Raw genomic sequence first — 24508 nt, 5'->3', positions numbered from 1 at the left:
GATAATGCACCTTAGCACAGGGCCTAGCACACAGTAGGTGATCAGTAAATAAAAGCCTGCTCCGAGACCAGGAAGCTTGATTTTCTTTTCTTGTTGTCTTTGCTTGCTTTCCTGTCTTCCCTACCCAAATAAAACAAAACAAACAAAAAGTCTGAAGAACTCCAGGTGGGAGGTTTTTCTCCTGATCATTGGTGAGATTGGGACATGGGAGGTTGCTCAGAGAAGGCCAATAACCCTTTGGGGTTGTGACACCTCAGCTCCCCCTCCCTCTCCTGTTGCCAGCAGCCCCAACAAGCGAGGCCCGCCAACATACAACGAGCACATCACCAAGCGCGTGGCCTCCAGCCCGGCGCCACCCGAAGGCCCCAGCCACCCGAGAGAGCCAAGCACACCCCACCGCTACCGAGAGGGGCGGACAGAGCTGCGCAGGGACAAGTCTCCTGGCCGTCCCCTGGAGCGGGAGAAGTCCCCCGGCCGGATGCTCAGCACGCGGAGGGAGCGGTCCCCCGGGAGGCTGTTTGAAGACAGCAGCAGGGGCCGGCTGCCTGTGGGAGCCGTGAGGACCCCCCTGTCCCAGGTCAACAAGGTGAGCAGCATCCAGAGGCCAGAGGACCTGGGGAGCTGAGGTCCCTCAGTGTTGTGAAAAGGAACTCCATTACTGTCATTCAGATTTTGTGCTTCATATAATGAGGTTAGGAAGAAGATGTAGTTGATTTAGGAAGAAGCCTCCTAAGCAAATGGATAGATAATGTGTATGTATATATGTGTGTACCTCAAAATGTAATCGTTACCAGTGTATCATTCCCTTCCTCAGAGGCAACCGGTGTTTGCAGTTTCTAGAGACAGTCTATGTATCCGTGTGTGTGTGTGTGTGTGTGTGTGTGTGTGTGTGAATTCTCTCTTCTCAAACACAGATAACATACTATGCAAAACCTTCTATGCCTTACCTTTTCCAAACACACATACAAATACACACACGTACATCCAGAATTTTCCTGGAAGGTTACACAGAAACTGGTTAACAGTGGCTGCCTTCTAGAAGGACTTTGAATCTTCTGTCACCGGAAGCTGATTTTCTGGATGGCATCTTTCTTCTAATGCCATCTACAGGTCACTGGTGGCACCCCTGCTGATATAGAGAGGAGGAAAGCCAGCTAAATGTTTTTTCTTATCTCTGATTTGCTGATAAAATGGGGTGTGTGTGTGTGTGTGTGTGTGTGTGTGTAGAAATCCACACACAGCTTTGGGGACTTCTCAGTGAATTTTAGTCCCTGCCGGCCTCCCAGCTTTGAGAGTTGGCTCTGCTGGTTGGTGCCACCTGCAGAGCACTCAGTGTGAATGGCTGAGAGGGACCGGGTACTGCAAACTCCCTGTTAGGATTCTGCAGAGCTCAACAATGTCTGGCCTCTGGTGTCTGAAACCCCTTCTTCCTCCTTTTGCTCCTAGGTCTGGGACCAGTCTTCAGTCTAAATCTCAGTCAGAAAAACCAACTCCTCATCTTAACCTGCAGGAAAACACCAAACACTCTGGAACTCTGCTGAAGGGGACCCCAGCGCCCATCCGCCCTGCCACCCGCGGCACAGCTGGACCCGGACCCACCTCAGCACGGACAGCCCTGCCTCCGGAGGTGCAGGGGTCTGAGGCTCTTAGGAGCTGCCGGCGCCTTCCTGCAGTCACCCTCTCCGCACTTTGTTACTCTTTCAAAGCATTCATACACTTTTGTACCCAGCTCCAGCCTGTACCAGTTCATCAGAGGAAACCAACCGGGCCTGACTACAACGTGGTTAGAACCCTAGTTAATAATAGCTACTTTAAGATCCTAGGGTGGGTTGGTTGGGGTTTTTTGTTGTTTTGTTTTCCTCCTCCTTTTTTTTTTTTTTGAAGACAACAGAATTCTTACTAGATTTGAATAGCAGTGTATTTCCTGTTGTAGTCCTTTTTAGCTAGATCACACCATCAGGTCTTTGCTACTAAAACGTATCGTGGAAGAGTCCCTGCCAGTTGGCTAACCTCCTGCACTCACATAGCTCATTCTCCTTCTAGCCCATCCTCACCGATGGCCCTGTTTCACCCAGGGTGACATCTTAGCCAAATGTTTACTGTTCTCATTGCCTTTTATGGCCTTGACGACTTCCCCTCCCACCAGCTGAGAATGTACGGAGGTCATCGGGCCTCAGCTCGGAGGCAGTGACTTGGGGCCAAGGGACCTCGAGGACCTTTCCCTCCCCGCCCCTCAGCGTCATCTCCCCAGCCTGCTGTCCCTGCTTTCCGTGTAGCTTTGGCTAGGAAAGCATGCAATAGACTTGCTCCGAGCCCAACATGAATGGGTCTCTGGGCCCGGGAGGGGACCAGGGGGCACCCACCTCCTGTCTGTGCCGGGCCGCCCTGGGATGGGAAGAGACCCACCTGGGAGTCCTGCATGGCGGTTCACTGCATGTGCTGCCTGCCCCCTACCTGGCTGCCTCCCTTGGGTTGCTTTGCCAATGTGCTAGTACCATAACATAGCTCCCACCGAATCGAGACCCTCAGACGACTTGCCAACTTACTGGCCACAAACAAGCTGCAGTCGGTAGCACTGAACAAACAAACAAAAAAAACCAAACGCTCAAGCCTTACGACCAGAGAAGGATTTCAGCAAACCACCACCTCACACTGTCACGCTTCCTGCCGACTCCCTCGTGGACACACAAAACCCAGCACGGTTCTACCCCACAAAACTGTGACTTCCCAAATGAGCCTTTCCCTAGGGCTAGACTAAGACCAAGAGATCTGAGGAGGAAGCCGCAGCTCAACCCTCCCCGTTCTGCCGGGGTCAGGAAGTCCTTAGGTGCAGTGCGGCTCACTTTCGACCCTGCCAGAGCGCAAAACCCCCCCGGGGACTGTTAAAGAACCAACGTAGAGGCTTTGCAGTTGGCAAGCTAACTAGCGGCCTTATTTCTGCCTTTAATCTCCCACAAGGCACCTCTTGTTTCGGATTCTCCATGACTCTTAGTCACGCCTCCAACCACCAAGGCACATCCGAGGCAGGCTGACAGGTAGACCTGTTCCCACCGCAGCAGGTGAACGTGACCGTGATTTAACCCATGTGTCCACAGTTCAGGCCACATTTCCAGATTGCAACCTGGCCCAAGTCCCGGCTCCTTCCTGCTCGTCTCTTAACCTAAGTGCTTTCTCATTTGAAACGCCCGCGATCCTCCATGTTGTTGCACCCTTGGCAAGTGTCATGCTGTCGTGTTTTATGCGTTGCTTAATCTTTGGGGTCACACTGCATCCTCTCCTTCCCCCCCAGGGCAGATCTGACTGAATGTTTGCTGAAGTTTTTGTCTCTTGATCCACAAGTATTTGGAAAGGTCACTGAAAACTGGTCTTTCAGTCTTGGCATTTCATTTAGGCTCTCCATGACAAAGGGGCTTCTAGAGCCCCGAAAGTGTATATCGTGTGTCTCATTCGTGAAATGCTTCCTGCGATAGAACTAGCTCAAAAGATTGTACATATTTACAAGAAACTTTATATTCGTAAAAAAAAAGAAAAAAAAAGGAAATTGAATTGGTTTCTACTTTTTTATTGTAAAAGGTGCATTTTTCAACACTTACTTTTGGTTTCAATGGTGGTGGTTGTGGACAGCCATCTTCCCTGGAGGGTGGGGAGCCCCGTGTGACCACTGCGATGCCAGCAGGAAATATTGTAACACGAAATTGCAGTCAAAAGCTTATCAGCATAAATAAGATTCTAGGTCTCCAAAAGTACAGGCTTTTTCTTCATTACCTTTTTTATTCGGAACGAGGAAAAGAACACGAGGAACGATTCCAAATCCACCTTGAGAGGAATGAACTCTGTTATTGAACAATAGTGAAATAAAGCTATGATCTAAAACGTGTGCTTCAGTGCAGCGACCTCTTCCTTTCTTGAGACCATAAAAATCCTAAGTCTGGCCAGTGTTATCATGACATGGGACCTGCCTGCCTTTACTAGGAGGCTTTTTCTCGGGGGTGTGGGAGCCTCACAGAGGTTCGAGCATCCTGCCCTGGCTGGATTCAAGAGACTGGCGACAAATTACCTTCCAATAGTGACATTGTCAAAATCATTACTTCCAACGAACCATGAAGTGGTTATTGAGGTCACTTGATTGAACTGAGGACCGAAAAGCTCCTTAAGCACTCAGGCCATTTTGAAAGGATTACTCAGGAATGGATTCATCCAGTTGTCCTAGAATCAGGAAAACAGGTCATCTTAAAATCTCTCTCATCCATTATGATCAGGCCGAGGGGAATTTAATGATGCAGATTTCCTTGGAGGGAGTTCAGATTGAGGTAATTTAAAATGTAAATACTTCTATTTTTACCTAGATGAATGTTTACAGTCCACAAGGTAAATGTTTTCTATTTTTTTAGTTAGTAGTACTTTGCTTGATCCAGACAAAAACAGCAGTTTTAGTAAATGGTGATTTTTTTATTTTGTGAGGTTCCTGTTGCTTTTAGTCTTCGATTTTGATTTTTCCAAGGAAGTAATCTGATCCTAGTCAAAGTCTGACTTACAGGGTCGTATCTGACATGGCTGTGACAGGAACCGTAGTTGCAATTCTGTTCCTCTTTTCTATTTTACTGTTGGGGATAAAAATCTGCCAAAGGTCATAACTGTAAGAATGGAAATATGTAATTCAGAAGATGAACCAGTAAAATGTTGGAACCTTTCTTATAATAGTAGGAAAAGTCCATTAACTACCAACCAGCCATTTCCGTTATTGTCCTAAGGATTCGTGTCAGCCACAGAATACTTCAAAAGCATATGTAAGCATGATTTGTTCCAAAGGAATGTGCCAGAAAGATTCTTTGGACCTATGGAATGATCTCAAAGAAACCACCGACCAGTTAGCCACACCATAAAATGAGGCTCAGCTCTCCATGCTATACTATTCCTGTCTCAAGCACAAAATTAGATGTCACGTTTCTGCTCTTACAGTTTAATTTTCACAAGACTAAAGAGGCTGACTGCATAGCAAATTTCATAACCATGAAACTTTAGGATTGGGAGACTTAGGCCAAGCCGAGATGATTTGCTTTTAATAGGACTGAAGAGCCAGCTTATCTTCAGAATTGGGTCCCTTGAATATGATTTGCTTTAGAAAACATGCAGATTTAAGTCTAAAGCATTAAAGGTAGGCCCCGGGGGGGTGGCACCCGCTAAGCTTTCAGTCCCATAATACAACAATTAAATTGGCCTATTCCAGTAGTTCTAAACCAGGGGTAACTGCTCCCCTTCTGCAAGGACAATTTTGGCTGTTGCAACTGGGGTGTACTATTGGCACCTAGTGGGTAGAGGCCAGGGATGCTGCTAAATGCCCAGGACAGTCCCCACCCCCACAAAGAATTATCAGGCCCAAAGTGTCAATAGTACCAAGGCTGAGAAACCTTGGCCTGTTCTAGTCAGATTTCTTTTGTGGCAGTTTCAGTATTGCTTATGATGTCTGAAGTATTGGAGACGGTGGCTCTAGGCACAGTGTTTATAAGAGAAAAATGGTTTATCACTTGCCTAATCACATGTTGAGGCTTTATTTTCCTGAAGCTGGCAAGGGTGGGGAGGGTGGGGTCAGTGGAAATAGAGTGCAGCGTTGATCACCTGGCCTCCCCTTGAGTCTATCAATGATTAATGGAACTCTGTTTGCCTTGAAGGGGTTGTTAAGAGGAAAGAACCTTGAAAATGACTTCACTACTATACACAGCTCGGGCTGTCTTTTAGAGAATCACAAAGAGGGAAAATACGTTGACCCAGGGTGCACACAACAGGAGCTGTCTCTTTTCTCACTTGCTGTTGTTTTCCAGACGAGATGGGTGAATTTACTCCAGGGCAGGTAGACAAGGTAACGGGAAGGGCTGGCATCCTTATCCAGGCAACGGCGCTTGAGCTGTATTGAGGACAAAGAAGACGAGGTAGTTTGGGGAGCTGGCAGAGCCCAGTGGTTCATCTGAGGGACAGGGCCAGCCCCAGAAATTGGGCTCCGGCTGTTCCAGCTTTTAGGATCCTCTCCAAGGGTCTGGCTCACAGCAGTGACAACTCTTAGGAGGGCCCTGTGGGTGTTTTTACAATCAGCTGGGATGACTTGGGGTTTAGAAGAAGTGCATGTAGGAGTATGTTCCTAACCTTGTGTTCTCCTGAAGACAATTACAATGGGCATTCCAGGGCAGAAGGCTCGAGTTTTTCTCTGATCAACAGAGGTGCCAAGGAGGGACTCCCCAGAAGCTTCTGGATGGAGATGAGTGGTCCATAGCCTGGGTCTTCATGAATTCCTGCAAACCATTTGTAAACATTGGTGGAGAGACAGGTTATCAGAACTGAGTGCATGCTCAGATACGAAATCATTCTCATCTGGAAGTAACTGGGCTTTCTCCAAATGGTGGAGCTGTGAACGGTATCACTTGGATGTTGCGGGTTTCAGGCTTGGCCTCTGGAGTCTTAGAGGTTTGCTCATTGAGCTTGAGGTGCGGGCACTTTTTTCTTCTCCCCTGGCCCTTTGACTTCCTGTCTGTGGCCACGTCCCCTTCATGCCTAAAGGCTATGTGGCTCCTAATGTGACATGAAATGAGCTGTAGCCACCATCTAGTGCTCGTCCAGCCCCTCTCATTTTTTCAGGGGAAGAAATCAGACTGAGAGGTCATGTGATTTGCCCAAGGTCACTTGGCTAGTCAGCAACTGAACTGGAGCAACACCCCTAATCTCAGTCCAGTTTTGTGCACTCTGGGGGGGGGATGCTGGGGAACAGCAGACTCCAGTGTGACCTTGGGCTTGGACGTGGTCTTGGAACGCCACTGACTTCCCTCAGTTACACCCATAAGAAGTGGAGCCGGAGGGAAGGAAACAGCCTTGACTGCGTCCTTGGATCGTTGGTTTCAGTTATGTTGATCTATGGTTGTAGTTACCCTGCAGTACCATTTTATGTTAGTAATTTAAAGCCCTTACCTTTGGCTCCATAAATTCATTTGTATATACATTTCTGGAGGGAAAATATCTATCTTCATTCCAAAGCAATTTGAGTTAAGCTTTAACCATGTAACCAGAACCAGTCCTCACCCATAACGGGAATGTTACTATAGAAAGCATTACTGGGGTCATGGGACGCCTCAATTCTACGTGTGGCTTTGCATGTGATTTGGGCAAAGCAGTGTCTCCTTTTCCACATCCGTGAATCAGTGTCCGCTACCTTTAGCGTCTTGAGTGTAGTCTTTCCCTTGGGTCTGTGAGCAGCCTTCTGGACCACAGGGGGCTTCCTTGTGTATTGCTGTTTAAAGAAAATGAAGTCTTTTGGATACACAAACCACTGTGGAGAATGCTGACACCACATCCCTGTTTTGTGGTCATGTTCGCACCTCTCTACCATCGCAGCCATCTTGCTGGCTCCCCCGTGGCCCTTGGGCTGTGGAGGACTTGTATCTGGTTTAGTGGCTTCCAATTGGTTTTTACATTGGATTTTCAGCTTGGCCTCTTCTGAATTTTGTGGGTAGAGCCCAATTTGCAGGTTGGATTTCCCAACTTCTTGCTGTTTGCCCACGCAGCCTGGGGCTGATGGCTTGGAGCCGTGGCTGAGGCCAGCAGCCAGATTCCCTAATCCTGCTTACAGATAGCCAACGCCTCCAGGCCGTGTGTGTGGGGGGGGCCCTTCCGGCCCAGGTGCGGGTGTCAGACCCTGGCCCTGAGGCCCATCGCTGGGTCCTGCCCCACCACCCTCCGCCACTCGTCACCATGCGCGGAAGGGTTGTGCTCACAGCTAACCAACATGGCAATTTGTTTCTGGTGCTTGAATATACCCCTTTAATACTTTTGAGCTTAGCTATGTATTTTCAAATGTATTTGAAAAAATATCCAATTTTGGAAAAAGAGGATTTTTGCACATTTCCTTAGTCTACTTACAGAATTCCTAGTCCCTAAAATCTAAGGTTCCCACATCACTTGGGTTTTTAGGGTGAGATAGCTAATGACTCACCTAGGAATGCTTTCTAAGCTACTCTCCACCTCAAGTGGCCCCGACGACTGGAAGTTTCCCTTTTCCCCAAAATTCCTTTAAATGCTTCCTGATGCCTGGGAAGAAAAGGCTTATTAAAGGGATACCGGTAATGGGGATAGAGCCCCTTAGCGGGTGAGAACAGCTCTGACTCTGAACACCCTGGTGTCCCCCTAGCAGGTGTCACCACCCCGAGCTCCCCTGCAGTGCTTGATGAGCAAGAGGAAGCAAAACCTCTGACCCGGGGATGCTGCCAACCCATCCAAACCAGGAACCTTCACTGCTTCCTCCCGCCTTCCCTCCGGGACTGCGTGGTTCAGAGGGACTCGATCTTACAGGCCCCTTAATAGACTTCCAAACTCTGTCCAGAACAGGTGGGTCAGGGAATGGCCCAGTCCTGAGGCAGCCGGAGTCTCACCCCAGAGTGCCATAGGATGGTACCATTTTCAGCGTGTGCTGACACATGAAAATTGTCAATGCACTGCACTGAATAACCTCTGGAAGAGTTCCAGTCTCTTCTCCAAACGACATAAAAAAAAAAATAAAAAGCTTTCTCCAAGCACATGTTCCCATTATCTTTACAAAGCTTTATTGAAACCTGTATGTCAAGGTCATAGTAATTCAGTGTTTTGAAAACAGTAACAAAAAAGGGTATCCAGACTCTGGTTTACCAAACAAGCACTGGAAACTAGGGAGCTCAGGGCTCCATCCCGCAGCAGGAACAGAGAGCACAATGACAGCTTCTGCCGACTCGGGGAAAAGAACCTGCACTAATGGGCACATCTGCGGCATCTCCCTGGAAACCGAGCTGAGTGCCAAGAGGTTCGCTTTGGTCCAAAGGATGTCTTCCCGAGACACACTCAGAGGCTGCTGTCAAGTTCTAAGTTCCTTCCAGAATAAGCAACAGTAACTGCTGCAGCCTTCTTTGTGAAGTAGGGACAGAGGTTCTGAGCAAGGTGGCATAGGCCAGGTCGGGTGCTTCTCCAAAGTCTTCACGGTAACACTGTCACCTCATCACAATTAGAATAAAAAGCTGGACAGCCTTCCAGCAAATGGTCACGAGATCATCCAGCTCAGTGGAGAAATCCGGCAGCGGTTTTCAAAGTCTGTTCCGAGAACAGATTATTGCTGAGCATTGTTCGCTCACATGATCTTTATTCTAGTTGGGGTGATTAGAAAATTGCCCTAAGGCTGTACAGTCAGCCACCTTTGGTTAAAAAAATAACAATAAAACTTAGTGCCTGTGAGTGTAAATAACAATTGTAAAACTTCATCTGGAAATCAGACAGGTTCTAATTCCTATAGAAATTACACCTCCCTGGAGCAGAGAACGGGAGGCAATATTGCTATGATTTCAGAGGACGGGCAAAACCAACACTGTACTTGTTAATACTTGTTAGCGCCATAGCCAGGCCTCCATAGTGACAAGTTGATAGCCCTAAAAATGTACAATTAGAAATTATGTGTGGCCTCGGTCCCTGCTTCCCAGATTTTTACCAGCATAGTGGCTAGTGTTTATTTTTGGCTTAAGAGAAATCTCCACAACCAGCTCAGCAGATGTCTAGAACTGCACGCGTCCTCATACGCCCTGGAGGGCTGCAGACCTGGTTCCCCGACGCCATTCTCGGCCACTGTGTTGAGACCATCACAGACCGAGGCGCTTCAGGAGCTGCTGTACCCGGAACAAACCTTCAAGTAGAACTAGGACGGGTATGAAATGTGAAGAGTGTGAAATGAGAAATGTGTAGTCCACTCCCTCTAGTGGGAAGCATGCCCGTGTGGAGCCTGGTGGTGCAAACTGTTCCCTGGGCCCACTTCTGGCTCCCAGCTCTTCATATGGGCTTGTATAACAAGGTGGTGACATACTTTTTCTTGTACCGGTGGGTCGCGCTGAGCACCATCACTCCATCCTGAGGAAGAGGGCGGGGATGGTCAAAGGCAGGGCTAAGTCAGGGGGCTCACACTTTACAGAATGCACGAGAATCACCCCGGGTGCTTAATAAAGACAGATTCCTGGGCCCGCCTTCAGGACTGGACCGGGTGGGTCTGCACGGGTCCTGGAAGCTGCCCTTTAGGTAAGAACTCCCAGTAATTATTGGTAGGGGGGCCTCAGAGCACACAGAAACACACTTGAACAGCGGCAAACATGTCGTTACCTTGATGGAAAGCGCATAAAGGTGGTTCAACATGACGTGGTTAGGCTCAGGGAGCAAAGCTGGATCACACTGTGGGAACAGAAGCAGATGTGAACATTTAGGATTTCAAAATCAAGAAGGTTTCCACTTTATTTCGCAGTACCGGACAGCAAAGGAAAGCAGGCGGGCTCTCAGGACCACTTGTTCCAAGATGACAGGCGAGCGGAGGGGGGTCACGCCTCACTGACCAACTACGGGCAGCTCCCTGCGTGCCTGCTGGGCTCATGGGTGTGCCTCTGGTCAGGCTTCACCTCGGCCTCAGAGGTGTAGGCCACAGCTCTGACCTCATTAAAGGAGGGGCAGGAAGATACAATCTACATACACCACACGCTCCTGAGCAGTGGAGTGCAAACGCGTGTCTGTAAGACTCGGACATGGTGCCTGAAGAATGAAATGGATAATTGGGGGAGCGGGAGAGGCATGGTTACTCCACAAATGCTCACACAGGCCTGGCATTTAATGTTGCCACACCTTCCAGTTTTTTAAGAGAAACCAAAATTCTGGGTATTCTTTTCAACGTTCATTCCTCAATTTTATCATTGCTGATTCCAAACAGAAAAGGCGTAGGGCAAAAGCCGGCTCAGCTGTCAGGCGTGTGCTTGGGCACTCTCCATGGGGAGGGGGTGCGGGGGAGCGGCACGTGCCCCGAGAGTGGTGGGTGCCTGGGAAACAAACCGCAGCCCCTGCAGGGCTCCCTGCAAGCGTATGCACGCAGCTTATCTCAGTACTTGCACCCACTTCTGTGTGGAGCCCGAGCCTCAGCGCTGTGTGATTCCCGCCTTATAACCACATGCCTTTCGGGCGGTGGCTTGGACAAAGCTGAAGGACCTCTAGACTCAAGAATTAGGCCGTGCATTCCAGAGCTGGAGGTGCTGGGCAATTCAGGTTAAACCGAATGGAAAACCACAAGGAAAGAACGAGGCATTTTCAGGATCGAGGAGAAGCCGTGCTGCTTTCTGCGGGTACTATCTCAGGAAGTGTGTGTTACCCAGACACCCCAAATTTTTATTCAGGGGCAGTGATGTTTCTGAAAGCAATTTGGTGATTAAAACAAGATACTAAAAATGGGGGGCCAGATGAGGAATTCCATTACGTAGCTTACCGAGCAGGGGTGGTTGCATATCTTGTCATGGAATTGAAAAGGAATGGGGCCTAGGCTGAGGCAGGAGTGAAATGCAAGGAGAAAAGTTCAGAAAGGCTTTGTGGAAGCGGGAGGCAGCACCCACACTCGGTAGCATCTTGCTAGTGGCCTGATCCCATGTCAGAGGTGGACCCCGGCAGTTAACACCAATGAGTGACGCTGAGCTTTTCACCGGCTGCTTCGCGAGAGGTGGACAGGAAGAGGAGCCGCTTGAACGTGACCATGGGGAAGGTCCGGGCAGACACCTGTGTACTCACCGAAATCCCCGTGTCCTTGTTCAGGATGACCTGGAGCAGATGCGGGGGCAGAATGGGCGGCGCTTTGAAGCGTTCTTCTGGTTTGGAGACGTAGGGCTCCTGGTGGTAGGGTCCTGGCGGGGAGCTGGACAGCTCTGCTGGGAGATGGTGACAGGACATTGACATTGAAAATGAGGAGTTCTAGGAGCAGTCTCATTTAATTTACGGCACGGTCTTGTGTTCCTTGTCTCTTATTCCCTCAATACAGACTTACATGCTCTTGAAGGCTATACAGGCCCCAAGGGTGAAGAGCAGAGGCCATGAGAAAACCCTTCTGGAATGTGGGTGACTGGCATACAATTCAGCAGTGAACTCGGGTGCTCTGATGGAAGACGGCAGCTGTGGCAAAGCCAGTGAGTCTGGGACCGACTAACGAGGAGGCGGCTCATAATCGCCTAACTTGACATGCCGCCACAAAATAAAACTACTACTCGCTTCGAGCCGAGCTGGCAAAAACTGCAAAGAAGCTCATGGCTTCAAGTGAGGCTTAAGTGGCTAATCCCAAGTTATGAGTGCCACTGGCCAGAATAAAACAGAAGATAAAGCAGCCTGTTTATACACGGGCAGGGGCGAAAACAGGTTACACGAGGCACTGCACCAGCCCATTTCAAAACCAAAAACTGAAAACTTGATCTCTAAAGGCTCCATCACTCTCCAGTTCCTTTCAAACTCTTGCTTGAGTTTACAGATATCTGTATCGATTATACAGATAAAGAAGCTTCTAGAAGTCCAGTGTTTCTTAAGATTAGAAGCAGCTCACTCAGTGGTATCTGGCCAGCTGGACGGGACGGCACTGTTACTCCAAGGACACCTAGGATGGGGCTGGTTGCCTGATCGCTGGGTACCCGGAATAAATCTGACACAGCCTGGCTCTGCCAGTTCCTCCGACGTCATTTTCTCGAGAACAGGCTCCCTTCACACGACCCAACCACATCACAGCAGGAAACGGAGAAAAGCATTAAGTGCAGAAAACTGAGCCATTAGGAGTAAATACACATTTTAAGAAAGTGTCTAAATATGAGAAGTCTACAGAAAGCATGAACTTGGTTTCCTAGCAGTAAGGGGTCAGTTGTCTTTCCCTAGGTGATCTACGCTGCAGAAATGTGACTAAAAGCTTTATGTGGCCTAACATTACATTTATCAGTAAGCAGGGGCTATTCGGGCATTTCTTCTATCCCCCAATGCCCACCTATCTGAAAAATAAGTCATTTCTTTAGAAGATTAGGTAGCTAGCCAGATAGGAGAACGTGATTTTTGGCATTCCAATTCCGACTCCACAACGTGACTTGTCAGCCACAGCAAGCCCACCATGGTCAATTTACCACTGTGGCTTCTGAGCTGACAACAATAAGGGCTGCTGGTGGCAGAACCTCCAGGTCTAGCCAGGTGACAATGAAGAATCATCCCATAAACTGAACTGAGTCCATTTCCTTGGACTGGCAGGCAGTCCTGGGCAACCTCCAGGAATTGTTTAACTCCCTGCAAGAACTGTTTAAACCTTGCAGTGTAGTTGCTGTTGACACTTTAGATTACAACACATCCTTGCCCCTGCACTGTACGTATTGTGTTTCCAGGCAGTTTCTTCCTGTGGGTTTGAACGGAAAGCAATTTACTGGAAGGTCTGTGATTGGATGACTCTTGAAAGAGGAGCAAGTTTTACTAGGACTATACTGAGCAGGTTGTGCTATGAGGCCTCTCTCCTGTGGTGAGCCTCTTGTTCCCCTGACTCCGCCACACAAGTGACGGCCAAGGTCATGCAAGTGTCCGTTTATCACCCGTCAGGCTGAGTGCCCCGAGTGGGTTGTGAGCAGGCAGGGAGCTGGCAGGCCTCCTGGCACTGGCTCATCACTGACCTAAGGCAACTCTCCCGGGCCTCTTGGGTCCTGACCCTGGCCCGAGACCAAGCTCTGGTCTGTTTCAATGGTCTGCTCTCTGAATACTGGGGATGCCCCCCCAAAAGGACTTACTTCTCCCTCGGGGCTAGATTTCAACAACCTGACCTGACACAGTTAGAAATTAGTTGTGTGTCTCTTTAGGGAGCTACAAACATCCACCCGATTGGGCAGCTTGAGCTTAAGAGTGAGAGGTGAGAGAAACAAGAGTATTTCTAGACTGCACAGCCCCCACCTGCACAACGTGGTATAAAATAACTGTGTTCATACCAGACACATCGGAGCACTTTTGGGAATCCACCATTAAAGCATCAAATACTTCAAAGTCAGTTTTCTTCACTTGAATGATGTTGTTAACTGTGCCAAGCTGGCTGGTTACTATTGGCTGGGAAGAGACAGACAGGCAGACATCATAACGTGGAAGGTCTCTGGGTTTTTCTTTATAGAGGATTTAGAATTCCTGGCTGGAGGGGCTCAGCTCCTGGCTAGCTGACCTGCTCCTCTCTGTCAAGTATGCCAGTAGACTGACAATTAGCACTGCTGTCTAGCTCAGCCACACACAGGGACTTTTACCAGCAGGACAAAGGGACCTAGCAACGGTCTGTAAGGGAAGGTGACTTATTCGGATTATGCAGACTGAGGGCGGAAGGAAGAGTACCTCAGAAGGGTCGTGTGTCCACTGACCATCCACAAAGAACTTGTACTGATGTTCTCCTTCCGGCAGATCCAGGATGGCTACAAAGTTATTGTGGCTGCAAGGAAAACGAAGCAGATGTTTTCAGCTGGGCGAGCTGCCCCCATAGCTCACTTACAAAGCCAGCCACAGAACAAAACCTTTCCGCGTAAAACCAAGAGTTCAGTCACGGGAGAATAAACATTTTTAAGCAATTTAGACAACTCAATAAAATGATCTCAATCTAGAAAACGTACAAAGCAGCAGCAGCAATACAAGAGGTTTTCTTGAACTTACTTTGCTCAAATACCAGGAACCCACAATCCTACCATCAAAAGGTCAACAAACAGGCACTTGTCCTTGTCAACTCGCAAGCGAAACGCCACCTGGCAGACTGGATGCCAAGGAGGCTGGCAACATGAGATCAACAGCCCGCTGCCAAGTTTTATCCTTTGTCAGTTTGCCTTGGGCCGGAGAGGGGATCAATTTAATAGGATGCACAACGATTTAATAGGATGCACAAATAGTTCTCCAAAGAAGCTGGCGTAACTACTGAAGAGGTTCCAGAAAACCTCTTTCACTTGATTGTTTTGTTCCCTTGACTTGAAGTGACTTGTAACTGTGCCCAGCAGCTCCCTGTGCACTAACATTAGCGCTGGAAAAGCAGGCAGTCCCCCGACAATGATCAAGCCTGGCCCAACAGGGAACGATTTCTCCCTGTTTCATCAAGAGTACTCACTAGTGAAGATGCTTTTTCACTGCCAATTTCAGAGGAAGTCCATGCTAGAGTTCCCAATAAGTTGCTTTACTGTGTAGTCTTGCTAAGGTTGCCTACGTGACATGTACCTTTCAACATTAGAAGGAACCTCAGAGATCATCTGGGCCAATACTCCCTCTTACAGATAAGAACACCGAGGCTCAGGTTAGCTCCGCCAATGTGGACTCAAATCCTGGTCCCGAAGATTCCCAGCCGGGGGCTCTCTTCACTGGACTAGGAATAGATTTCTCTCTCTGAAGAACAAGTCCTGCCTGAACAAACACACAACCTACTATCTGAAGCGGAAGATGTCTGTGAAACACAAATGCTTGTAACCCAGAGAGGTTTTCTCTCAGTGCGCTCTGAACCTGGAGACCACTTGGGGTGTGAGATCTGAACCCTATGAATTATTTTTCCGTTCAGCATTCATTTCATAAAAACATCCCTTTCCATCCACCCGCAGAGGTCACTGAGAAACAGAATTATCTCTGGGTTCAGATGTGAATACTCCCCGGACAATTACCTTCTTGTGAGGGGAAGTTTACTCCAGTTGTTAAAGGACCCAGATAAGTACACTTCCTTTCCGCCCCCTGTCCATCGAAATACAGTTGGCCGAGCCTGGGCAGGGGCTTTATCATTCACTTCCAGATCATGCTGCCAGGCCAGGAATTCCTCCTTCTCTGGAGCCTAGAAATAGAGCAGTTTACTCAGGGACAGGAAGTCATTAATGAGCTCCTTACACTGACAGGTACCCCAACACTGACAATTCCTTCCAAAGAGGCAGCGGTTACCACCGAGGATCATATTCAGGCTTGTTAACGGACTAGCTGTGCCTCAGTTTCCCCACTTGCAAAATGGAGATAATAAGAACGATTTCTTAAGAATATTACGAAGACTGAGAAAGTCCATGTAGAATGCTCTGCATAGTGTCTAACACATAGGAAGTGTGTTACAAATGATTAGCTACTCTTGTTCCTAAAAGAGAGCTACATTAAAATTCTAGGAGAAACTATAAAACTCACTTGGAAGAAGGCTGCAATGAATTCCAGACTAGCTTAGTAAAGGTCATTTTCTTCCCTGAATTAAGCAAGATTTTGAAATCCATGAAAATTTATTAGGTAGTAATTCCAAAGCTGTCACCTTGACAATTGCCAAATCCAGATTCTAAGGAAGGTTAAAACTATTCACTGAGTGTTGTCCACACGCGGGAGAGAAAGATGAAGGCAAATACTGACCTTCATTATGGTCAAAAAAGAACTTCTAGTGTAGGAAGCGATGTGTAACTGAGGTGTTCCAGAATAAGAGAAATAAATATGTCCAATTCTGGGTGAAATATCTGTGGCTTTGGATCTTTTACATTTTTCCTAATCAGAAGCCAAAGAGCTGGATGGGAGAGAGCCTAAAAGGTGCCTACCGGGCTTCGGGCACCTTTATTTCAAGTACTGACCTGAGCATATCTTAAAAGATGCCTGCATTCTTTGAACTTAAAAAGATATACAGATTTAAGAAGAACAGACTGGAATCACTTTCTACCGAGGATGTGATAACTAACCATTGCCAAAAGGGTAAACGAGGGTAGTTAAAAGAATCCGAGATTTTATTTATTTATGTATTTTTTTTTTTGCGATTGGGGCATTCTATCCTGTGTGTCAGCTACATCATTTCAGTAACTTCTGAGGAACTGATAATGGACTATTGAAAATCATTCTCCACAGATCACCTGTATGCTAAACATTTCCTACAGGAGTTTTGGAGCCGCAACAGAACAAGTATTTCTTGAAGAAAGTATGTAGTTTGAGTCTTATGATGTCTTAATGAGCCATCCTTGGGCCAAAATTATTTCTCAGGAAAGGGATGTCGAGTCGTTGGAGAAACAGGATTTCAAAGTTCACGCTGCACATAGCTCCTCAGGAATGCAACCGATTCAGAAAAAGCAAGTTCCCATCACAGGATGTAAGGCCAAGTAAAAGCAGTCTCTTTCTAGTTAGACTCAGGGCCAAGATCCAAGTGAGGATGTAAGATGATCATGTTATCACCCAGCTCAACATCTGAGAAAAAATGTGAGTCAAGCTAGAATAAGCTGCCCGGCGATGAGCCTAATGGACAATGATGATTCGTATACAACTGACCACTAACAGAGACTATGTTGGGCTGGGGGAAAGGGGTGGGCGTGCACCTTCCTTTTTCCTAAACCAACTTGGCGGCACTGTCCTTAAGAAGTTATTTCTTGGGTTTTAGGCTACACCCCATACACATCAGCTGCCAGAATCACTAAGCGTCCTTGGACCAGGCTTTGCAGTTGGAACACACCACATCGGGTGGCTAACAGGAGCTGAAGCAGGAGTCGAGGATCACCTTCGGAGTTTTTTGATCAAGTGAAGCAGCCTGCGGCAGGATGCTCACATTTGGCCAGCAAAAAAATGTTTGCTTTGGCCTCTTGACAATATGAAGTCATTGAAACAACAGGGGAAGAGAAGATGAGTTGCCAGCTGGCCCCGCCTCCTTCAGACTGACACTTCGCTCACCCATCGACCCTCCCTCCCCCCAGAAGTCCAATTCCTTTTCTGTGCCGACTCTAAGCAGAGTGAACCAAACATATTAGGCAGAACTCACTCAACACCTCTGGGGTGTGCTCTGGTTTACCGGCAACATTGGCAATAAACTGCAAAAACAACTATTACAAAAACTGCCCGTCTTCCTAACGGTGAGTGAGGGACGATTTCTCAGAGCCGTGAAATTAGAATACCGAAGAGAAAAAGCAGAGACCGGGACGGTTCCTGCACGATGTTAATTAAGAATTTGAAGCTGTCCCAGAGCCGCTTTCTCCTTAATCATGTCAAACCAAGTGAGTTCCTCCTCCCTCGGGGTGATTTTCTCCTATCGGTAATTAGACACTGGCTCCTGGACTGCAAGGGCTCTTACCGAGCCAACTGGCTTTTCAGTGGCAGAGGGTGAGTTATCACCTCCCTCCCGCTTCTGATGATGAGTGTGAGAGGGGTTGTGGCAGGGACCCGGAGCTCAACGTTAGGCAAGGGGATCGGATTCCCCCACCCCGCCTCACCTTGATTTCCTCCGAGTGGAACAAGTCGGCGTCCTCGGGGCTGTCCATCAGGATCTTGGGCCGGTCCCCATCCTTGGAGCCCCCCGAGCTGTCCCTTCGGGGCGTCTTATGGCCGCCCTGCCGCTCCAGCGCGGCGCGCTCGCTGCTCGTGTTGCCCATGGCGGGGGGAGGAGAGGGGGTCTACCGGGACACCAAGAAGCCGGACCGGGCCTCACTCCAGGGAAAGTACAGGGGACTCCTGGGATCAGGGAGTCACAAGGACCCTAAGGAAAGAATCGGAGCACCGGGTACCGCACCGCTCGGCTTAGGGTTCCTGGCCGGGATCCGGTTTGAGCCGGATCAGCAGCACTGGCAAGTTTTCACAATCGCGCTTTTACCTGCTCCGGTACCGGCGGCGCGAACTCTAAGCTCCAAGACAACCCCACAGTCTTCCCAACAGCTCCCCCCCCGCCCGACGTCTTAGCAATTTCCGCTTCCGGCACTTCCGCAAGGCGGCGGGACCCACGGGGCGGGGCCCACGGGGCGGGGCGCCTGGTGGTGCCGGCGAAGCGCACGAGGCTAACTCTTCCTTACTTCCGCTTCCGGTCAGGATTGGCGCGGTCGCTGGCGCCCAGAGGCGGCCTCCTTGGGCTTCGGAGCGCGCAGTCGCAGTTGGCAGATGCGGCCGACCCAAGACGAGGTTGCTGAAGGCCGGCAGGGGGCGCACCAGCTCGCCGACCGCCTGGGCCGCCCTCCCTGCGCAGGGGTGAGTGATGCTATTTAGGTATCTTAGATATTTTTGCCCACTTCTAGTTGGTTCTATGCTCTACAACCAAAGGGCTCGTTCTAAAGGGCAAATCTAATTAAGAGACTCGTTTTGTTAAGTCCTGTAATGCGCTAGCTCTCACACCATTGAGAATCACCTCGAGTATAAAATGACAGATCATGAGATTTCTGGAAATTTCTCGCGTCTCGCTTGGGGACTGTAAAATGTTGCAGTTATTAAGTGTATTTTTTAAAAAGTGAATGCACAGCCTTTTGAGAGGTAATTTTGCAAAATATTTTGTAATCACTCTGAATACATCATACTGCATAAAATGTATTTATTTATTAGCGCTTGTCATTTTTACTTGGGCAGTGCTTCAGCAAGAAGTGTGTAAACGTGATATTAAAATAGCCCACTCTTATCACTGTCAGTCACTGTCGTAGTTTTCTTGTGTGTGGGTTTTTTGTTTGTTTTAACAGTTTTGTTTTTGCCTGTGAGTATCTCAGAATGCTTTGCGTTTGCTGGGCATGGTAATGAATTTTGTCCACTGAACAAACATTTATTTAGTACCTACAAAGTGCCAGACATTGTGCCAAGTAAATGGGAGAAACAAATGACTAAGATATGGTCTCCTCGAGGGGGGAATTCGGCAGTACTTATGAAAGTAAAAAATGCACCTTTATTTTGGTACACAATTTTACTTGTAGGAAACTTCTACAGAAATACACACATGAAAATTACATGCAAGCATGTTCATTGGCAGCATTGTGTCTAGTGTCGTAATACATGAATTCTGAGATGCACATTTTCATCTCTCTGGAACTGCAAGCTTCTTAACAGTCAGTGGAATCTTAGATTTGATGAAATAAGGAAATGAAAAACTGCAAAATCCTAAAAAGTTTGTTAGCAGGAGAATGACTTAATAAATTAAATACATTCATTTTATGGACTACTGAGTAACCTTTAAAAAGGAAGAAAGAAAAAAATAAAGCAGATAGAATATTTAAAAATATAGAAAAACGGAGGACAGAGGATTACATGGGTAATTATATGGAGAAGTGCTGTTGACATTCTAAATCCCAAAAGCAAGTGGCAGAACAGTGGAGGCTAAGAGCATGAGCTCTGAAGTAAGCCTGCCTCCATTCAAATTCTGGCTTGACCACTTAGGAACTGTCATCTTGGTTTCCTCTTTTGTGAAATGGGGAATTCAAATAACACCTACCTTGTAGGTTTGTTTTGTGAATTAAAGTGCCTAGCATAGCACCTGACTTAGTAAACATTCAATAAACGTTAGCACTTTTATTGGCCTCATTATGCTTGCAAATTGAAAGTTCTGGAAAGATGTACAACACGCTGTTAACAGGGGTCCCCTCTGGGAAGAGAAGCGGGCTTGGAAAAGGAGCAGATAGAAAGGGAACTTTCACTCTTTAGTTTATTGTTTGAAAAATGTTCTACCTCAAGGATATACTACTTTTGTAATTTAAAAACAATTTTCAAAAGACAAAATAAGCCATGGTTTCCAGCCTGAAGAGGCTCCATAGAGTAGAGGTGGAAACAGACTCACAGAAAGGCAATAATACAGGTAGGTGAGAGGTCCTAGGGGAGCCCAGAAAGGACTCAGGCTAGGCCAGCGGATAACCCAGGATGCATCTTTTGAGCTGTTTTTCTTGCTTCTAACAGTCAGGACATGAAGATGATAAGTGTTGGTCCTCTCCCAAACAACTTGAGAGATAAGGAAGAACACATGAGCTGTGCACCCCTCATCTGAACTATGCAGATAGATGCTTTCACCCATGAAGAAAGTATCAAGACTTCTGCTCTGCCTTGGATAAGGTAACTGATATCCCGTGGGTGCTTTCTGTGTGTTTTCAACCAGTGAGATAGCCCAGTAACTGGGGCTAGGCAGGTACCCTGCTTAGGAGTGCTTACCCAAGCGGGCAAGTAGTATCTGAGATTCCACCTGCCTGGAAGAACGGATGCCTTTTTCTAATTTATAAAAAATACACCATAGGGACTAGCAGTGACTCTGGCCTTGGTTAAAACAAAAATAAAAATAAAACCCGGGGCTGGTCCTAAGTCAGATGGTAGAGGTGTATAGTTTATCCTTTTCCAATTCATTTTATACACACTGTTTTGCAGGATGATACCTCCACCCTGACCATCAGAACCTAATCAGGTGATGACACTTGGTTCTAGTAAACATTTAATTTTTAGAGGCCTTCGGTTTTCTAACTTCAGGAATTCATCTCTTTATCAGTAATTATGTATGGTGCAACTACTATCTGCCAGGCACTTTGGAAGACCTGGGGAAAGAATAATGGCCAAAACTAGACCCATGCTCCATGCTTAGTGCTTATGATCTAGTCGGGAAGAGATAGATACATTAATCAAATAATCATCTAACAGTCATCTGTGACAAATGCTAGGAAGGAGAAATGAGACCTAGTGAGAGGGATGTGACCTAGTCAGGAAGTTGGGGAAGGCTTCCTGGAGGAAGTGACAATTTATTTGAGATTTGAAGACCATAGGTGTTAACAGTGAAATTTGTTTATCAAGCCCTATTTTGCATGTGTCATTGTGCTTGATACATCAACTCGTAATTCCCCAAGAGTCCTGTGTGGGATTTACTGTTATTATCATTTGTATTTTTTTTTTTAAGATTTTATTAGGGAATTGGGGGAGTGGAACAGCATTGGGGAATCGGGGAAGGGGAACAAATAAGTTACTGTCCTTTAGTTCTTCAGTCTAGTTGTGGAGGACATTGCTTCACTGGTCCATGTTGCGCTCTTCCCGGGTGAGGCAGTCACTTGCTGGCCATTGGATGGTGGCTCACGGCAGCTCACGGCAGCTCACGCTGGCTGCCGGCCACGCCCACTGCAGCCTGTGCTGTCGCTGGCCACTCACGGCAGCTCACCTCCAGGTCGAGCTGTTGTTCACCATCTTAGCTGTAGAGGGCGCAGCGTCACTGGCCCATGTGGGTACCAAACCGGTGGCCCTGCTGCTCAGAGCTCACACTCCCAAGCCAACTCTTAACCAACTGTGCCACTCAGCAGGCCCTCATTTGTATTTTATAGGTAAAGAAACTGAAGGTCAGAGAGGTAAAGTGACTTGCTCAAGGTCACACAGCTAGGAAGTCATGGAACCAGTATTCAAACTCAGGCAGCCAAACTCATGTAGAAATGTAGGCATCATGGAAAGAACATTGGGTGAAGGGTGAGATTATTCCGGGCAAGCCCATGGGTCAGGCTGATCAAGATTATAAATAGAAAGCTGGAATGGTCACTTAGCAAAGGAGTCAAACTAGGTGTTTTGTTTTTGTTTTTGTTGTGTTGTAACATCTATGACTTTTATAACTATGGATCCATGATTCTAATTTTTACCAAATTCATTAACATCTGAAAGTCGGAGGTCGTGAATTGCTTGGTGTAAGATACTAAATCAAGAAGGTGGGATCACTTATTAAATAGTGAATAAGGTTAACAACCAATGATAGTAACCCTGACAGGCAATGCCCTCATCATCCCCTAGGTGGCAATAAAGAGCAATGAGAAATATTCCCAGGATCGTCCAAGAACTTAAACGTTTGCATTTGTAGGTATGAATGAACATGGTAAAAACTTCAAGTAGCATAGGAGGTATTGAATAAAAAACAAAAGTCTCCCTCACACCTCATTCTAGATCCCTATGTCCTTTTCCCCCAAATAACCTGTTGAGAGTTTCTTGTATACTTTTGGGGGGACTATTTTGTTACAATTATATCCCTTTTCCCTCAAAAAGTGTTTGCTTAGATCTCTGTCCTTTAAAAAACCGACACAGTTGAGACTTTTTCCCTCCACCCCCCAGTATGTTTTCATGTCAATACATACGCATCTCCCTCATTTTTTTTAATGGCTGCAGATTCCATAACAGTAATAGTTGACATTTATAGAGTGCTTACTGTATACTTGGAACTGTCCTCAGCACTTTCCTTGTTTTAACCCACTTAATCCTGACAAAGCCCTATGAGGTGCATTCTATTATTATCCCTACTTCACATATGAGGAAACTAAGGCATGGTGGGTAAGTAACTTGCCCAAGATCACAAAGCCAGTATGTGATGGACCAGCATTTAGATGCGGGAAATTTGACTCCCGAATCTATACTCTTAACTACCATGCTAAACTACTGTAGCATACGTGTACTGTATTTGACTTCATCTCAATGTTCTCAATACTCTTAAAAAAGTATTTACCTTTTTAAAAATTGTGCTAAAATATGCTGCTGTAAAATACACCAGGGATTTTGATTTTATTCATGTACAGTAAGGCCAACAGATCAGGAGACAACTGCCATTGAAAAGATAGTTTATTCCTGTCAGTTCCCAGGAGGAAGGGTATGCCACGCCACGCAGAGCCACAAGAGAGAAGAACCCTGAGGTTGGGTGCAGGCAGAGCGAGAGGGAAGCACGTGCAAAAAGCCCTCGTTGTGGTTTCTGAGCAAAAGAATGTGTGAGGAAAGGCAAGCAGCTGAACAGGTTTGGGGATTGGATAGTCTGAATAATTTCGGTGGGCTCTGGGCTGTAAGGGGAGGTCGCTAGTTGTCTGGTACCTGCCCTGGGATGATTAGGACAGAGGCCTCCTGAGGGTAAAAGCCAGAGAGGGAGGTGGTTCAGAGAATGGACTCTGGATTGGTTGGTTTGCATATTCCAGGCAAGTCACTTTCTATCAGTGGATGTTACAACCTCAGGAGGGGCAGTCTCTCCCTCCTTGGTCACTGAGGCCCCAAGATGCTAAAACATCATAAAATATAGAAAATAAAAAACATGATGAATACATGTATATAACATAAAATGTATCATTTTAAACATTTTTAAGTGTACAGTTCAGTGGCAGTAAGTCCATTCACATTGTTGTGCACCCAACACCATCATTCATTTATCTCCAGGACTCTTCATCTTGCAAAACTGAAACCCTTATCAAATGATACCTCCCCATGGTCCCCTTCCCTGAAGCCCTTGACAGCTGCTATCCTACTTTCTGTCTCTATGAATTTGACTATTCTAGGGACCTCCTGAGTGGAAGCACAGCATTTGTCATTCTCTGACTGGCGTATTTCACTTAGCATAGGGCCATCAAGGCTCACCCATGTTACAGCAGTGTCAGAATTTCCTTCCTTTTTAAGCCTGAATAATATTCCCTTATGTGGATGACCATATTTTGTTTATCTGTTCATCCATCGATGGACACTTGGGCTGCTTCCACCTTTTGGCTATTGTGAATAACGCCACAATGAACGTGGGTGTACAATATCTCTGAGCCCTGCTACCACATTCAGAATGTGGTAATTCTGTTTTTAATTTTTTGAGGGACTGCCATACTGTTTTCATAATGGCCGCCCCAGTTTATATTCCCACCAACAGTGCACAATGGTTCCAGTTTCTCCACATCCTCCTATATTTTCTTCAGAAGTTTTATCATTTGGGGTTTTACATTGAGATCTATGATCTGTTTGAGTCAGTTTTTATGTATGATGTGAGGTATGGGTTGAGGTTTATTTTTTAGAATATGGATATTCAATTGTTCCAGCACCATCTGTTGAAAACACTATATTCTTTCCCCCATTGAATTCCTTTTGCATTTTTGTCAAAAATCAATTGATCATAGATGTGCAGGTCTGTTTTTCAACTCTGTTGTTCTATTCATCTATGTGTCTATCTTATCACAATACCACACTTTATCGAAAACTGTAGCTTTATTGTGAGTCTTGAAATCAGGCA

At 46.9% G+C, this 24508-nt stretch overlaps 2 protein-coding genes and 1 long non-coding RNA gene across 8 annotated transcripts in view; 2 read left to right on the top strand and 1 right to left on the bottom strand.

The window, feature by feature from the left end:
* The window catches only part of CIT (citron rho-interacting serine/threonine kinase), a 163936-nt gene extending 160052 nt beyond the window's left edge, over positions 1 to 3884 (top strand). For all 4 annotated transcript variants that reach the window (XM_019649084.1, XM_019649082.1, XM_019649081.1 and 1 more), the window contains 2 exons: positions 283 to 586; positions 1447 to 3884. In XM_019649084.1, coding sequence (XP_019504629.1) covers positions 283 to 586; positions 1447 to 1470 — 328 coding nt within the window. In that variant the 3' untranslated portion in view covers positions 1471 to 3884. The remainder of the gene's footprint in view (positions 1 to 282; positions 587 to 1446) is intronic.
* Positions 3885 to 8559: 4675 nt separating this feature from the next.
* On the bottom strand, positions 8560 to 18473 carry PRKAB1 (protein kinase AMP-activated non-catalytic subunit beta 1). Of its 2 annotated transcripts, XM_019649115.1 has the most exons (8): positions 18386 to 18458; positions 18009 to 18271; positions 15471 to 15634; positions 14176 to 14269; positions 13788 to 13902; positions 11587 to 11723; positions 10150 to 10218; positions 8560 to 9903 (listed from the first exon to the last, which is right to left on the bottom strand). In XM_019649115.1, exons 2-8 carry the CDS (start codon positions 18165 to 18167, stop codon positions 9826 to 9828), a joined length of 816 nt encoding a protein of 271 aa, XP_019504660.1. In that variant the 5' UTR covers positions 18168 to 18271; positions 18386 to 18458; the 3' UTR covers positions 8560 to 9825. The 2 variants fall into 2 exon arrangements, with proteins under 2 accessions (XP_019504660.1, XP_019504661.1); XM_019649116.1 differs by having other exon boundaries at positions 11587 to 11720; positions 18009 to 18473.
* A 131-nt stretch (positions 18474 to 18604) lies between these two features.
* Positions 18605 to 24508, top strand: part of LOC109386182 (uncharacterized) — a 22512-nt gene continuing 16608 nt past the window's right edge. For both annotated transcript variants that reach the window (XR_002124745.1, XR_002124744.1), the window contains exons 1-2: positions 18605 to 18753; positions 20434 to 20586. This is a non-coding gene — a long non-coding RNA (uncharacterized LOC109386182). The remainder of the gene's footprint in view (positions 18754 to 20433; positions 20587 to 24508) is intronic.

This window comes from Hipposideros armiger, unplaced genomic scaffold (assembly GCF_001890085.2).
Source record: "Hipposideros armiger isolate ML-2016 unplaced genomic scaffold, ASM189008v1 scaffold_129, whole genome shotgun sequence".
Taxonomy (NCBI): domain Eukaryota; kingdom Metazoa; phylum Chordata; class Mammalia; order Chiroptera; family Hipposideridae; genus Hipposideros; species Hipposideros armiger.
Note: the sequence above shows the minus strand (reverse complement) of the source record. Positions and strands in the feature narration are given on the sequence as shown.

Coding starts and splice junctions, on each gene's coding strand:
- PRKAB1 (XM_019649115.1), bottom strand. CDS start 18,167: ATGGGCAACACGAGCAGCGAGCGCGCCGCGCTGGAGCGGCAGGGCGGC. Junction 15,635..18,008: donor TCCACTCGGAGGAAATCAAG/GTGAGGCGGGGT, acceptor CTCTATTTCTAG/GCTCCAGAGAAGGAGGAATT. Junction 13,903..14,175: donor GGACACACGACCCTTCTGAG/GTACTCTTCCTT, acceptor GTCTCTTCCCAG/CCAATAGTAACCAGCCAGCT.